We start from the raw sequence: 16,491 nt of genomic DNA, 5'->3' as shown, positions 1-16,491 counted from the left end.
TCCTCTGAGAGAAGTGTGGGAATGTTCTGGGGCGCAGGAGAGGATATATTGACTAATTATATCCTTATCCAACTTGTGCTAACAAGTTCCCAAAATATCAACAGAGTTTATAGACATTCCCCTTTAAGTTCGCAACGGTAACGTGTGCACAGGTTCGCTAGAACCTCTATAATAATTACTCTGGTAATTTCCCCTTTTGTTCCCACTTAAAATACAAGACACGACACAGTCTTTATAAAAGTATAAAAGAGTTTACTCACGTTCTGTTCACAATATGATCCCAGAAAGCAGACAGCTTAAAAAAAGGTAAAATACACTCAGAATCTATCTTATAGGAAGATAGTACTGTCCTCTCTTGGCTGAGAGCCAAGAGGGCATCCTTAGATGTTTCCTCATCGAAGGAAGATGGCAGAGAGAGGGATATGGCTGCCTGCCCTGTGCTTTTATCATTTACCTGCACAGGTGAGGCCACACCCACCTCTGGTCACATGCGGAGGAAGTCCGTCCCCAGGAAGTTTACCTGCTTGCTAGACAGACATCCCTCCCCATGTTCTAACATGTACACCCTAGGAATGTTGTCATTGACTGCTCCTGTGTTTACATCCCACAAGAAGAGGCTGCACAGTGCCTGGGGGAGGGGGAAATCTACATGATAGATAGAAGGGTAGCAAGACATCTTTGCAACCCAGCAGAAACACTGAGCCTTTTGCTGCTGGCTACCCCTTCACTCCCCCAGTCTGGCTGTGTCAGTTTGGTATCAGAGAGTAGGGATGAGGAAGAAACTTGAAACTTGACTCAGTTTGCATTAAAAGGGGAACTGATCCCATTTACACTTTCCCAAACAGTAAGCAAACTAATTCACGGCCATCTTCAAAATTCGCAGTTCTGAGAATTTTGTAATGTACTTCTCCAAACAAGTAAGGTGTTGAGAAATACTGTACATCTAAAAGAGTAAAGCATGCATATAAATGTATATGATAGTGAAAGTAACATACAAATATGCATTACATATGGGGAAATTGCTTTGGAAAAATGTGTACGTTTGGCAAAACTGCATACAGGGTTGTATATATTGGGAGAAATTAACACTGAAATGCTGATGAAAACATTAAAAAACAACAACTAACCGATGTGAAATTGCAGAGAACTGAATTTAAGATTGGAAAAATATGAGAAATGGAGAGAAAGCAAGATGGAGCATATTTACCCATCTCTGACTGGGAATTTCTCCAAATCTTTCCCCTCTGGAATCTGGTGGGTTGCTGAACTGTAAGCAGAGCCAGGTCCTCATTGAATTTCCCCTCCCCCCCTCCCCCCCCACATTTGACCTGGATGTGCAGCCTTAATGGCTGCCTCCTCATGCCTGGAAGACTGCAGGAGGAAGGTGGATATGCCCACCCATGGCATTGGCTAACACGCTCTTTGTCTGAAAGATTCACAGGGTCTACTCCTTCCTGGATTACATCATGGGTGGTTGCCAGATCCACTTCACGGTGAGTAGCAACGCTTGCCTTCCCCCGCTGCACAGTGAACGCATTCTAGCCTCAACTGAACATCATAGGATGGCCTGGGTTTTTAAGGCAAGTCTTCTGATGAGTGTGTGTCTTTCACTGGAGGCCAGTCCAGTAGGGCAAATGGGGCACTGCCCAAACAACCTCAGTCTATGCTCAGCCATCCCCACCTGCCTGCCTTCGTACTTCCAACCAGTCCTATCAGCTTCCTCCTCCTCAATTACAAGGGTTGTCCTTGTAGAATTCAGCAGGGAGGAGGATGGGGACAAAACTAGAGCTAGTTGGCTTTGCCTGCCAATGGCTCTGGCGCCACCTACTGTTGGGCTCCCTCCCTTCTACCCTACCAGTCCCAATGGGCACCAGCATCAATGCTCAGCCTGGAGGAGAAAGATGGAAACAAAAGCAGAATGTGTTTGCTCTGCCTGTCGTTGGCTCTGAATCTGCCTGTTGTTGGCTCTGGCTCCACCTACTGTTGGCCTCCCTGCCTTCCACCCTACCAGTCTAAATGGGCACCAGTGAGCCCTTTATATTTCCATATGTGAAGCAGCAACATCCTGCCTTTTCACGTGCAGCAAATCCATGGGATCCTGTCACTGTCCTGGATCGCCATGGTTGTTCGAGGTTCAAAAGCATGTTCCACACATTGCAGTAGAACAGAAATACAGAAAACCCTCCAAACACTGCATATGCTCAAAGGCAGTGTCGATCTCAGCAAAGATGCTAGGCTTGTCAACTCTCCTCCATATGGGGATGTCACTTCCCTTGTTGCTGTCGCTAACACTGTTGTAGGATACAGTCTTGGGGTATGCTATCTGCACACGTGTGCGCACAAACAGCCCTTGCCTTGGCAGGCCAGCTTGTCACGTGCAAATCAACCACAGGCTTGGCCAGGCAGTTTTGCAAATGGAGGCTTCTTCAGTGATCCTCCCCCAGGCCTTGGTGAGCTGCCAGGTGGGCATGTGTGGGGAGCAGCTCCTTTTCCTCCTCGGGCTTTCACAGTCCCTGCTGCCAGGCCTTTGCTGCAGCTTCGCACAGATTTTTCTCCCTTGAAAACAACCAGCGCCCAGATTGCGTTTTGAAAGAGCAACTCTCCTTCTTGGAGTGAGTCAGATCCTAGAACATTCAAGGAACAGATTGCTGGCTCTCAGCCTCTCCGCTTGCTGGGATACGAGCTGGGAATGATCCCAGGAATTAGAGGCTCACCATGTCTGGAGGTGCCAAGGCCTGTTGCTTGTTGGTGCCGCGGTGTAGAGGTAAACAGCAGAGCAAGAACGGAATGGTAGCAGCAGGTGGCACAAAGCTGTGCTGTGCTTGGTGCTGCCCCGGTGGGCAAAGCGGGAAAGCGCACCAAGATGGCACTCCTCCCTTTGAGTCCAAGTCTAGTGGCAAATGCCAGTTTTCAGGAGGTACCAGGCTGGGATGGATCCATTCAGCTACTTAGCAAGGGGATGAGAAGGAATCATAGAACTGTAGAGTTGGAAGGGATCCCAAAGGACATCTAGTCCAACCCCCTGCAATGCAGGAATCACAACTAAAGAATCCCTGGCAGATGGCCAAACCTCCCATGATGGAGAGTCCACCACTTTTGAGGCAGTCCGTTCTACTGCCTAATAGCTGTTGCCATCCGTAAGTTCTTCCTAAAGTTTAGTTGGAATCTCCTTTCTTGTAATTTGAATCCATTGGTTCAAGTGCTACCCTCTGGAGCAGCAGAAAACAAGCTTGCTTCATCTTCCAAGGAAGAGAAGAGGCTCATTGCTCTGGGCCCCTTTTGCATCTATAGTCAGCAAATTGCTTGGCTAAACAGCAACCTTCTCCAACCTGGTGCCCTCAAGATGTTTCAGACAAGAACTACCATCAGGTCCAGCCAGCACAGCTGTGTTGTCTGGGGCTGCTGGGAGTTACAGGGTGCTTCACTGCTGTGTGGGAGGAATATAAGTGCCTACGAGGAAGCTTAAGTTTGGGCAGTGGATTAAAGCACCCTAACACAACAAATCCACTTTAGAAAAAGAAACCCTCTTTTCTCAATTAGGAAAGTCACAGGAAAATGCATTGAAAAGTGTGGAATGAACGAATGATCAATGGGAGATGCCTAACTGCTATGCGGGCAAATCAGGATGAATGTAAGATGAATGCTTTATGCCTCATTGGAAGGGAGCTCATTGGTTAGTGTTGGACCTGGGAGCATGGGCGTAGCCAAGATTTATGTGGGAGGGGGGCAGGAGTCGGACTGAGCTATCTGCAATGCAATCGGTAGTTAAGTATTTTTATTTATTTACTTGATGGGAGGCAGCTGTCTCGTCCCCGTCCCCCCGCCCGCTGGCTACGCCCATGCCTGGGAGAGACCAAGGTTCAAATCCTCACTCAGCCATGAAGTTCATTGGGTGACCTTTCAGCCTAACCTACCTTGCGGGGTTGTTGTGGGGATTAAATGAGGAAAGGGAAGAACCATATCCACCACCCTGAGCTCCTTGGAGAAAAAGATGGGATATAAATGTGATAGAAAAATACATTAGAAGTTCCCCGTAAAGAAATCTCAAGGAATCCTCAGTAAGGACTGGATCTATTCTAAGCTCCGTGTCAGCTTTGCGCGAACAAGTCAAGATGAAAGCTCAATAAATGGGAGTCATCTGCGGAGCTGATAGTCAGAAACATCGGCAGGCCGGGTGTGCATGCTGCGTTGGGGAGGCTTTGCCAGATATTTCAGGGCTGCTCCAAACTCTTCTTGTAAAACTGCTAAGCACTGCAGCTGGAGATGGAGCGAGGATCTTAGCAGAGCTTCCTGATTCTGCCTTGTTGAGTGGGAGGCGGCCATCGTCAAGGCTACCACCTTCAAGCCTACCACTTTGGGATCTATCTGCCGCCTGCTAACTCGCTTCTGGTTTTGACGGGTCTATTCTCATAAACCTGCAAACCGCACGTCCGCATCACTGCATGAACGGTTTATTTCAACCCAGTAAACACACTTGGAGCGCGTGTTCTTTTCTCGGCTGAGAGAGGTGTGAAAGCGGAGAGCAAGTGGGAGAATGAGGCGGCTGCTTTGTTAAGGCAAATACAAATTGTTGTGACTTTCCTATCAGGCATCTGTGAGAAGGGCGATCTGTGCGGGTTGCCCTGAGGCAGTTCCTGGCTAGACAAAAGTCTTGTCACAAGCGTGTCAGTTGTTGCAGGCATTTTGTTTCCATGGGAACTAATTGTTAGAACATTTTCTGGGTGTGCGCGCAAAAGACAGAACTCCCCACCCGCAGCAAAGGGATGTTTTAATCTAGGTGTCTGTGTTGTAAAAGAAGAACAGACTGTAGTTTGAGTGAAACTGAGAGACAGAAGCAGGGAGATGCTCTTGTAAGCATCTTAGTGTGTTGCCTGTCTGCAATGAGATCTGATGTGGGGACCGTGGACTTTGGCATGCTTAAACCAAAACTAGAGGATCTGTAACATTTCAGGGTAGTTTGGAATCCCACCATCCCCAATCACCCTGGCAGACCATCACAAATGAAAACATGAGTTGCTGTTTGTTCCGATTCAGCGTTAAATAGCGTGTTTTCCTGGGGAAAGTGGGGGGGACGACAACACTCGGACATGGAACTTTAAAGGAAGGAAACGTGTGGCAAAAGGTAAGTGCGGATGTGAGGTTATCCAAGAGGATAATTTGGCTAACCAGTGGAGGATCCTCCTGTGTTATATTTCCTCTCTGCTCTTCTGCCTTCCCAGGTGGCCATTGACTTCACAGCTTCCAACGGAGACCCCCGAAACAGCTGCTCCCTCCACTACATCAACCCCTACCAGCCCAATGAATACCTGAAGGCGTTGGTAGCCGTGGGGGAGATTTGCCAAGACTATGACAGGTGACCGGATGTGTCTTGGCTCCTACTCTTGCTTCCTGAGCAGACCTGAGCTCCCTTACCTCTTACTCACCAGCGCTGCCTAAGAACATCTGGGCTGGGGCAGGACAGAGAGAGTAGGGCATGAACAGTCACAATAACCATGTGTTGGGGGGGGGGGAGACTGGGGGCTTGGAGCTCACAAGTCTGCCTCCTCTTTCAGCCAAGCTTGTAGAAGGAGGAGGATTTTGGACTCCAGCTCCCATCAGCCCCAGAAAGCATGGCCAGGGTTCAGGGATGATGGGAGTTGTAGTCTGGCAGCACCTGGAGAGCCACCAGTTCTCTACTCCTGCTGTAGCATATTCATCAACGTACTTGGTATACCAGAGTCATCCCCTGGAATGAACACAATTGTGTCTTGAAGAACATGGTCAGGACCAAATGAGATGTGGTCTTAGATGCATCTTCAGTTAATTATTTTATTGCTTTGTATCCTGCCTTGCATCCATCATGGAACCTAAGGTAGTGTACAGATAGTTCCCAGGTGTTCACCCATCCAGACACTGACCAGACACAGACCTTCTTAGCTTCAGGAACATGGGGGTGGCCTCCAGTGCCTTTGGACTATACCCTTTGCATTTAAGGTGCACACTTTTTAAAAATAATGCAGAGAGCTGATGGGTGGGTGGGGCTGATCATTTTTCAGATCTGAACAGGTGAGAAGAGGAGTTTAGTCCTTTCCTTATCTGCTGACATGTGTGGCACTGTTGTCTAAATCATTGAGCCTCTTGGGCTTGCTGATCGGAAGGTCGGCTGCTTGAATCCATGCAATGGTGCTCTGTCCCAGCTTCTGCCAACTTAGCAGTTTGAAAGTACACTAGTGCAAGTAGATAAATAGGAACTTGTGCGGCAGGAAAGTAAATGGCGTTTCCATGAGCTCTGACTTCCGTCATGGTGTTCCATTGTGACAGAAGCGGTTTAGTCATGCTGGCCACATGACCCAGAAAGCTGTCTGTGGACAAATGCCGGCTCCCTCGGCCTGAAAAGCGAGATGAACACCGCACCCCATAGTCACCTTTCACTGGACTTAACCATCCAGGGGGTCCTTTACCTTTTTTTACCTTTACATCTGCTGTACTTCTAACAAAAGATCCAGGTTCCATCCCAATGCAACTAGCTGCTCTGGGGAAAGCCATTTTCATCAAGCTAAACTCTCCTTCCAAACCTGCTGCACTTCTGATAATTATCGCCCCCCCCCTGAAGCTATTATGTGCATTTACAAAAATGCACATTAAATGAAGATGCATTTAATGGTTGCATCCAGTTTCACCCTCAGTGCTAGAACAGTTGTACAAACAACCATTGTCTCTGCTTGGGCTGATAATGTTTCATCCCCAGCAACAAGGGAGAATGGCGCACAAACATCATCTCTGCGCCACAATAATGAAGGATGATGGGGAAAACCTCTCACATGGTGAGGCTGGATGTCCTGGGCTGTCCCTGAGCTTCTTCCAGAAGTGGGTGGGTGGAGAAACAGGAAAGAGGTCACTGGTCACATCTGAACCATACATTTAAAGCCACCACACATGGCTTCCTCCAATGAATCATGGGTGCTGTAGTCCACTACTCACAGAGCTATAGTTCCCAGCACCCTTAACAAAGTACAGTTCCCAGGATAGCTTAGGGAAAGCCATCTGCTTAAAATATATGGTGTGGGTGTTACAATGTGAATGTGACCTTGGTTTCCTGGGGCGCCTCTTCATGCGTTTATGGTGCCAAACCAAGAATGCAGGGAAACCATTCCAGTGCACACCCTAAGACCTCGCATCCTGCTTCTCCACAGTGATAAGAAATTCTCCGCCTTAGGCTTTGGAGCCAGAATCCCACCCAACTACGAAGTAAGTGAAGGACCATCTGGGAAATGATGGGGCTGGGAGGGGGAAGAGGCCCCTGGACAGGGTTGGAAATAAGGGAGGATGGGGAGGGATCAGTGCCAGAGGAGGGTGCAAGAAGGAGGGGCTGGTGTTGTGGGTCCCTTTCATATACATGCTGATGTTTGTCTTTCCTGTCCTGGGCAGATCTCCCATGATTTTGCCATTAACTTCAACCCAAACGATGATGAGTGTGAAGGTAAGAAGCTGACCAGGGTTGCTTTGGAGTCTTCATTCCATCACCCCCCAAGCCAATGCCTGAGTCCATCACCCCCCCAACCCCTAAGTCTATCAGGACTGTACTTGTACCTGGATTGGCACTTCCAGGTCTGTTTTCAGGAAAGGGCTATAGCTCAGCAGGAAGAGCCTTGGCTTTGCATGCAAAAAATCTCAGGTTCAATCCCTGGAAGCATCTCCAGCTGGGACTGGAAAATGTTCCTGCTTGAAAGCCTGGAGATTGCCTTATCACAGTGCTCCATTGAAGGCAATGGCTTCTGGCCACCCCTAACCTCAGCCTTTCCCTCTTCGTGCTAGGAATCCAAGGTGTGGTGGAGTCCTATCAGAACTGCTTGCCCAAGATACAGCTCTACGGGCCAACCAATGTGGCGCCAATCATTTCCAAGGTAGCCAGAGTCGCAGCGGACGAGGAGAAGACAAAGGAAGCCTCCGTAAGTGGGCCACCAAGCCTGGGGCTGCAGCTCAGTTGTGGAGTGCCTGCTTTGCATGCAGAAGGCTCCAGGTTCAATCCATGGCATCTCCAGGCAGGCCTGGGAGAGTCTCCTGCCCAAGACCTTGAAGAGCTGCTGCTAGTTAAAGTGTCAGCAGTACTAAGCTAGGTGGACCAGTGGCTTCCTAGGTTCCCTGCATTTTCTCACCATAGCTCGGTAGCAGAGCATCTGCTACGTATCCAGAAAGTACCATGTTCAATCCTGGCATCTCCAGGCAGGGCTAGGAAAGTATCCTTCCTGAAACCCTGGAGAGTTGCTGTCAGTCAGCACAGACAACACTGAGCTCCCTGGTCCTTCCTCTGCCTTGGTATAAGGCACCGTCCTATGTTCTGGGACGGTTAGGATGGCAAGGCTGCTGTCACCCCAGAATTTCAAGGATTTGTGTGTGAGCTGGAATTTGGATGCTTCATAGCCCTGCCCTCTCACCCCGCCCTGCTTGATGGAAATCTACCGAGTGCTGGGGCTGGGGGATTCACATTCTGGAGGGTTTGCTTGGGCCATTTGCATGCATGCACGAAAGCCCTGGACAGGCTAAAGGGACTTTAACTAAATTCTCCTTCATTATTTACACACGCCAAGTACTCTGGGACCCAGGGACATGCCAGTTTGGATTCTTCAGGGATCATGTCAGCTCTTTGCTTGCTAAATGTCTGAAAGCTTTGCTGCTGAGCCCATCAATTAGTGACAGTAGTTAATGTGGCGTTACGGGCCTGAGCTTCAGGTGGGTGGGTGGAGGCTGGAAATTGCATTTCCCTAACTTGGTTTGAGCTGTGCATGAAGGATGCCAACCTGAGGGGGCTTTCTTTGGGGTGGGGATAAGCAGAGACTGTTGTGGGCTCAGTGTATGTGATGACAGGGAATAGCAAGCAGGGGGATGTGAACCCCTGCAGTTGTTGTTGGACTCCAGCTCCCAGCAGCTCCCAGAGCCAATGTCTAAGGATGAGAGGAATTGTAGGCCAGCAATTTCCGTAGGACATAGGGACCCTCTGTGCTGGTGACCTCAAGGCTTTTATTGGTACCCTGAAAGCTGCATCTCCTCTTTGGTCTTTGTGCTGCACTCTCTGTTGTGGGCAGCCTGCTGGATGCTTATGGGAAGAGGCCAGAAACCACCTTAGTTATGAGTCCTGGGGGACCTTCTCCCTGCCTTGCAGGCCTTTTCCACCCGGCCTGGGAGGTTGGGGCCAAGACTGACTCCAGCTACAAAAGTTGAGGCTGCGGAACAGACTCTTGAGCTGGGGTAATATTTAGGGTTTTTTTGTTATGGACATTGTTCAACATGTACTTTTTATTCATTGTTCATGACTACTATTGTTATTTTTGTGATTATATATTTTTATTTTATTTATTTATTTATTTTAGAATTTGCAAGCCACCTTGAGCATGGTTTTAACTTTGGAAAAGTGGCATTCAAATAAAATGCATCTTGTATGAGGAACTGTGGTCCAAATTCCCGCAATGAACCTTGGAGATCCTTTTGGGGCTGGACCTTCTAGCCGCCCTCCTAAACCCCTCCCTTTTCCCAGACCCCTCATCTTTTCATCTCTCTCTTTCTCTCTCTGCAGCAATATTTCATCCTGCTGATCCTGACGGACGGGGTCGTGAGTGACATGGGAGACACGCGGGAGGCCATCGTCCGGGCCTCCTACCTGCCCATGTCCATCATCATCGTAGGTGTGGGCAATGCCGATTTCACTGACATGCAGGTCTTGGATGGGGATGATGGCATCCTGCGCTCCCCCAAAGGCGAGCCCGTCCTGCGTGACATCGTGCAGTTTGTCCCCTTCCGAGAGTTCAAGAATGTAAGTTGCCTTGCAATGCAGATACATTTGCATCTTCCCCCTAGTTTCTCCTGCTCTGTTAGGACAGACTTGTTTTCTCTCTGGTGTTGCATGCATCTCTTACAGATTATAAGCCCAGGGCTGGAAGAGACCCTCTTCTTAACACATCTGATACTAACTCCTCTTAGTACCAGCCTGGCTGGAATGTGTCCTTGAACCCTGATCATGCCTCTCGGTTGCCTGGGTGGAGGACAGAGCAGGTGTTTGTGAGCGTCTGTAGAAACTAGTCTACTGATTTTAATTTCAGGAAGCTTACCCAGGCATATGATTTAGTTCTGCCTACTTGTCTTTAACATTTTGCTGAGTTTATGTGTGCATTATCAATAATTGTTTTATGCACACCACTTAGAGTGTTTTTTAAAAAGAGAAATATCTCACTTTTTAAAGAAATTATAAACAACACCGGTTCTAAATCCATTTACAATACACACATTATACTTATAGTATCATAACACAAGTTGCAGTATAAAATCTCCATTTCGGGGGGGAAATCTACTGTATCCAGTAAATATACTTAATTATAAGATACAACGAATGGAGACACCCCCTTTTTAGATAAATTAATGAATAACATTTGGCAAACTATTTAATTCCACTTCCATTATATTTCACAGACTTAAATGTCTCCCTACAATGGGCATGGGTTTACTGAGTTCACAATTTTTTATTAAGTGGTTTATCCATTCCACCCCCCCCGATCAAAAATAAATAAATATGATTGGGTTGTAAAAAAGAAGAAAGAAATTAGCCTTCTCTACAAAGGTAAAAAAAATAACATTTATTGCTCTGCCTGCTTTTGCCCTCAAACTGCAAAGGGGTCCCCCACCCCCTGATTTTGCAACTGAAGAGCACAATGGTGCAGGAAGAGTGATCTTGGCCACTAGCATAGACTGTGACTTGCAGTGTCTCCCCTGAAACCCTCCCAGCCCTGAAACATGAGGGGGTGGAGAGGGCTGAGTGGTGCAGGGGCAGGGCAGGACAGGCCTGCTGGGGGTTTTCTCTTTCACTTTGCCTGTTTTCTCACTCCACAGCATGTCGGTAAGGAAAATCCATAGTTGGGTATTTCTGGCAGCCGGAGGCACAAGACGCTTGGCCATTGCAAAGGCCTAATTGGGCTTGATTGTCAGTAATTTGGGCCTCGGGAGACAAGCTGTCTGTTGCTGAGCCCAAGTGAGCTGTGAGGCGAGATTAACCCTCTGGGCCCTGGCGCCAAGAGCGCCGAGAAGTGACAGGCACTATTAGTCGAGAGAGAGGCAGACGCGGACCTTCTCTGCGGGAAGGAGGAGGGAGACAACTTGCCCTTCCTCAGAATGCCCTCATCCTGGCAACATTCCCAGTTCTGCTCAGGAGGAGGAAGGGAAGCAGCAAAGCAGGGGCTTTTCTTCTGTGGAACAGGGGACCTTGCAAGGCTATGAGGTCTCTGCATTAGGGATTTTTGGGGAGGGCTGTGACTCAGTGACAAAGCACCTGCTTTGCATGCATAAACTTCCAAGTTAAAGCCCCATCATCTCCAAAAAGAGTTGGGAGGGACCCATGTCTGAAGCCCTGGAGAACCACTGCCAGTCAGTGCAGACTAACTGGGCCCAGGATAGGTCCCTGTTTACTTCGTTCAGTCATTCACTACAAGCTGCATCTACCTGCCCCCACCTGAAGCGGCACCAGGGCAGCTACAAATGAACAATGGGGAGCTTAATGTGACCTCCCAATTGTTCCTTTGCTAGCTGGGCTCCCAGCTGATCAGCACTGGCAGGGAGCTATGTTGGGATGGCCTGTGCTAGGGAGCTCCCCACTGGGAAATCCTTAGTGCAGCCAAGAGGACTGGAGGAAGCAGTTTCGAGCAGAGGAAGCAGTATGGATTCAAAAAGGACTTCAGAGGAGCTCTCTGTAAAGCACACCTTTGAAGGCAAGCTCCAGACCCAGTCAGCTGATTGGCACGGGAAGTGCATCTTAAAAGGAAGCTGCTGTATCTGCCAAGCCGCTGGTGGCGGCCACCTCTTTTGAACTGTGGCAGGTGTCAATCACCTGTTGTCATTGTGGCACCAGGTGATTGACAGGTAGGCAGTCCTGCTCACCTGTTAAAGTTCACCCAGAGGGGCAGAATGGGTGAAAATCAGGAATCTTGCCTGCTGGTTGAATACAGTTTTCCACTCTGGTTGTGTAGACAACACTGAGCTATGGCCTGGCTGTTTCCTAGGTTCCTAATCCTAAAGTGACATGTCCTTCCAAATGGCCATTGAAATGCATTTTGATGTCAGCATCAATTCTAGATACGGAAAGAGACCACTAACCTTTTCCTTCCTCTTCCTTCCAGGCCTCCCCGACTGCCCTGGCCAAATGTGTGTTGGCAGAGGTGCCAAAGCAGGTTGTGGAATATTACAGCTACAAGGCCTTACCTCCCCGATGCCCCAAAGGCAGCACCCCTGACCCGACTCTGAACTCACCCTCACCCCAGTGACAAGGGCCCCCACCCCTTTGGGTCTCAGCCACATTGTCTGTCTTCCCTCCACCTGCCAGTTCCTTCCCCCAGTGAAGTAGAAAAGAGAGAAAGAGAGAGAAAAGGGAGCCCAAACCAGTGTCAGGGAGGATAGAAGGTTCCCGGGTCCTGCAACAAACTTCAGCCACCAAAAAAGGAGAGGAGAAGGCCAGCCTGTCACCACCACCACCACATCCCTCGCATGCCCTTCTCCCAGTGGCACAATAAGAGATCAGAACTGGCCCCTTGGAAGCGAGTGAGTTCTAGGAGGACCCATCTCTCCCAAGGGGAAGAAAAGGGCCTCCACTACCCCAGGCAGAACACACAGTGTGACAAATTCCCTTGTGAATGCGGTTTGGCCCAGGAGATACCTAAAGCACAACCAGAGAAAACCCACTTCTGTCTCACCTACGGAAAAGGGGAGAGAGGGCATTGGGTGGGCAACTGGCATTCCCCGTGTTGGCCATTTGGAGATGGGAGACTGAGGGCAGGGAAGGATGCAGAAAGCTTAGTGGGTGGGGGCGGAATGAGTAGCTTTGTCCCTGTATCTCTCTCTCTCTCTCTCTCTCACACACACACACACACACACACACACCATTGCTCAAAGAAGGTAGTTCTGACCTTGTTTACTTCTGTTTCCCATCCACCCCTCGCCCCCAGCCTCCCTCTTCTTGGATGAAACAGTGGCAAGGGAGTCTGCAGCTCCCATTTGCTTCCATGGAGAGGCCTGGTGGAAGTGGATGAGCTGGTGAAGCAGAGAGGATAGTGGAAGGGGAGAGAAGGAACAGAGAAGAGGAAATGCCTCCCCTCTTGTGCTGCTGGAGTTGGTGCTCCCTTTCCCCCTTGGCTGCTGGTGTGTGTTGCTGTAATAATGCCAGCTGCCCCCCCCCCCGCCGGTTTAAGAAAGATGAGAGGAGCCAAGGCAGAGTCCCTGCAAGAACTGTTTCAACACCTTGTCAGTTGCCATGTCAACTGCAGAAAACCAACCCCAAACCATCCTTGATTCTCTTGAGTGACCAGCTGGAGTCCCTCAACTTTCCCTTGATGCCCAGCACCATGGGGGGGGCGTTGGTTGACATTGGGGGTATGGCTCTCCCTCTGCATGGCATGCAGGGTGTGGCCTCAGTGGACAGCTTGAGCCAGCCTTCCACAACCTCCAGATGTTTTGGATTGCACCTCCCAACATTGTTGACCATTAGCCATGCTGGCTGGGACTAATTGGAATTGTAGTCCAAAATGTCTCGAGAAATACATGGCTAAGGAAGACTGGCTTAAGAGGGTCCCCAGATACATTGCTATCGCACTTATGTCCATTTCACCATCCCATCCTGTGCATGAAGTTCATTGGGTTCCTGTGGAGGCACCATGCCCAGCTCTGCCTACTCCTCCACATGGTACGTGGTTGTCTTTCACTATGATGTTGTTGTTTGCCTAAGGTTTGCATGACAAATCTACTTGATGTACCAAAAGAGGCAGCCAAATAAAAGGATATGTTCTGTTCCCCCTTGTTCTCTGCACTTTTTCTGATGTGGAAAGTTAAAATGTGCCCCAAAGTAAGGCTACTGAACAGTAGTGGTGTTGGGGCCAATTCACAGGAGCTGAGAGGAGCAGCAGCTCAATAAGAGCTGCTGGATCAGGCTATTGCCCCATCAAGTCCAGCATCCTGTTCTCAAAGTGGCCATGCATGTGCCTGTGGGTATCTGCAAGCAGAACCCAAGTGCAGGAGCATCCCCTTCCACCCATATGGTTTCCAACAACTGCCTCCAGCCAGGGAGGCAGAGCATAGCCTTCATGGCTACTAGATGGAGTTGTTCCTGGAGGCAGTGATCTTTGGGAGGGTGCCCACATAGTAGCCAGGGGTCATCCCAGAGGCGTCTTCCCAGCATGCCTTGCAATGATGCAAATAATTGGTGGGGCAAACACCTTGGCTTATTCAGTACAGCATTTTCGCGACAGCAAAATACCATGGCATGTCTGGGCAGCTTAGTAATTGAATTTGCAACAGGAGGTGGCCAGTATGGACATATCTACACAGTGGGCATTTTAGCCTTGGCAAGCCTAAGAGATTGTGTTAAATGTCACAACTGGCTCCACTTTAAAGAAGCAACAGAAAAGATGCAGTAACTGGAAATTCCCACAAATTCCACTGAAATAAATGTGCTTTCCATATGCATACATGTGTGTGTGTGTGTGTGTGTGTGCAGAATTACACCCCTGCTGTGTTATTATGCCAGTTGTTCCATGTCCAACTGGGGTGTTGCTTTTTCTGGGTCTAATCAGGCTCTGAATCTCACTATGACATTAAAAATATATATATCAAAAAAATCCTGGTCCTATGTTTCCCGACAGTTACGCATACAAGACATGTCTGGTTGGAGACCAGTGATGCCAATTAGAGATGAAAAGCAGCGACCTCTTAATAGGATCTGAGGCCACAGTCTATTTTACAAATAAAGTGGTGGGAAGCCTAAAAGGCAACCCAGCTTGAAACCACTGATGCTTCTCTCCGATCAGCCTTTCCTTTTTTTGAAGTTCAGCCACATAGGAACAGACAGAGGTCTGTTTGCACAGTGTTGGCGGCTATAGAGAGCCCGATATCAAAGCCAGAGATTTGATTTCCTTTCTTTGAATGTTTGAGATGGCAGGATTTATTCATTTAATATATTTTTTTGTAAAAGTTTGAATCACCTTCTATAGAGTTAAAGCCAGGCTTCTTCTGCCTTAGTTTGACTCAGGGCTCCCAGGGTATGCTGGTTGGAAGCTGTGGCATATAATAAAAGGACAGGGTCATGTCCAGAACTGGAAAGTTATGCAGGATCGCAACAGGCAAGGCCAGGCCTTTCAGGACCTTGGACAGATCACTGTGGCCATACCTAAGGAGAGCTGTTGCCGCAGAAGCATGCTGAGGCCGTCTGAAGGCAGGCTGGTCAAGCTGTTTACCCCGACCTCGCCGAAGAGCTCCCTGTGTTTCTGCAGTTACGGGGTTTTTACGGTGTGGAGGCAGTGAGAACTGCATCTGAGCTATGTTCCAAGTCTGAGGAGTCCAGCAAAGTCACATTCTAGGCTAGAGTGTGGGAGGAGGAATCTTCCCCTAAGCCAGGGGGATAGAGGCCAGATAACATAACAAGGCTGCAACATGGTACTCGGTCCCTAGGGCCACCTATTTTACCTAATTGCCAGAAGATGTGCAAGGATGAGTAATGCTCTCCAGAGCCAAACTGTACCCACATTTCACCTACAGCATCATCTGTGCTCCCTCCTTTAGGATAATTGTAATGCAGGGAAGTGGGAAGTGGGTGGCACTGTGGGTTAAACCACAGAACCTAGGACTTGCCGATCAGAGGGTCGGTGGTTCGATTCCCCTGACAGGGTGAGCTCCCGTTGCTCGGTCCCTGCTCCTGCCAACCTAGCAGTTCAAAAGCACGTCAAAGTGCAAGTAGATAAATAGGTACCACTCCGGCGGGAAGGTAAACGGCGTTTCCGTGTGCTGCTATGGTTTGCCAGAAGCGACTTAGTCATGCTGGCCACATGACCCGGAAGCTGTACGCTGGCTCCCTTGGCCAATAAAGTGAGATGAGCGCCGCAACCCCAGAGTCGGCCACGACTGGACCTAATGGTCAGGGGTCCCTTTACCTTTACCTTTTAATGCAGGAAAAGGAAGAAGTCTGGTTGTGGGGATGCTAGAGCCGAAAAGTAGTGGAGCCCATTGTGGTGAAGTTTGGTGAATCAGAGCCTCTCTCAGACTAACCTTATCTTACCAGATTATGCAATGGGAGACCTGAAAACCTCATATGATGCCTTAAGATGCTTCAAGGAAAAGTGGACTTTAATGTAATAAATTAATTAAAGCAGAGAATGACGCACCCCCCCAATGTCTTCAGCCAGTAATAGAAATGTGAAAGGGGAAGGACACCAAGCATCTGGAGAATGGCGAGGCAGAGACCCCTCACAAAGAAGCCTTGCAATGTATCTTGGTGACAAAGTGCTGAGCTCACTTGCTGCCTTCTCTTCTGCCCTCTTTCTTGAGGACATGTACAGCCCAGCATCAACCAGTAGAAGCTGGTCCACTAGGGAGAATGAGACACTATCCCACCAGTCTCAATCTTCCTGCATCCAGACCCCACCTGCATGCCTTCTTACTTACAACTGGTCTGGGAGTTGGCACTGCCTGCCAGCTTCCTCCTCCCTAGTC

At 49.0% G+C, this 16,491-nt stretch overlaps 1 protein-coding gene across 1 annotated transcript in view; it reads left to right on the top strand.

The window, feature by feature from the left end:
• CPNE7 (copine 7) overlaps positions 1–13,799 on the top strand; it is a 42,261-nt gene extending 28,462 nt beyond the window's left edge. The window contains exons 10-16 of the mRNA XM_083626296.1: positions 1,434–1,493; positions 5,220–5,353; positions 7,173–7,227; positions 7,408–7,459; positions 7,795–7,928; positions 9,551–9,787; positions 12,138–13,799. Coding sequence (XP_083482422.1) covers positions 1,434–1,493; positions 5,220–5,353; positions 7,173–7,227; positions 7,408–7,459; positions 7,795–7,928; positions 9,551–9,787; positions 12,138–12,281 — 816 coding nt within the window. The 3' untranslated portion in view covers positions 12,282–13,799. The remainder of the gene's footprint in view (positions 1–1,433; positions 1,494–5,219; positions 5,354–7,172; positions 7,228–7,407; positions 7,460–7,794; positions 7,929–9,550; positions 9,788–12,137) is intronic.
• The last annotated feature ends 2,692 nt before the right edge of the window (positions 13,800–16,491 follow it).

This window comes from Podarcis filfolensis, assembly GCF_964270895.1.
Source record: "Podarcis filfolensis genome assembly, chromosome: 8".
Lineage (NCBI taxonomy): Eukaryota > Metazoa > Chordata > Lepidosauria > Squamata > Lacertidae > Podarcis > Podarcis filfolensis.
Note: the sequence above shows the minus strand (reverse complement) of the source record. Positions and strands in the feature narration are given on the sequence as shown.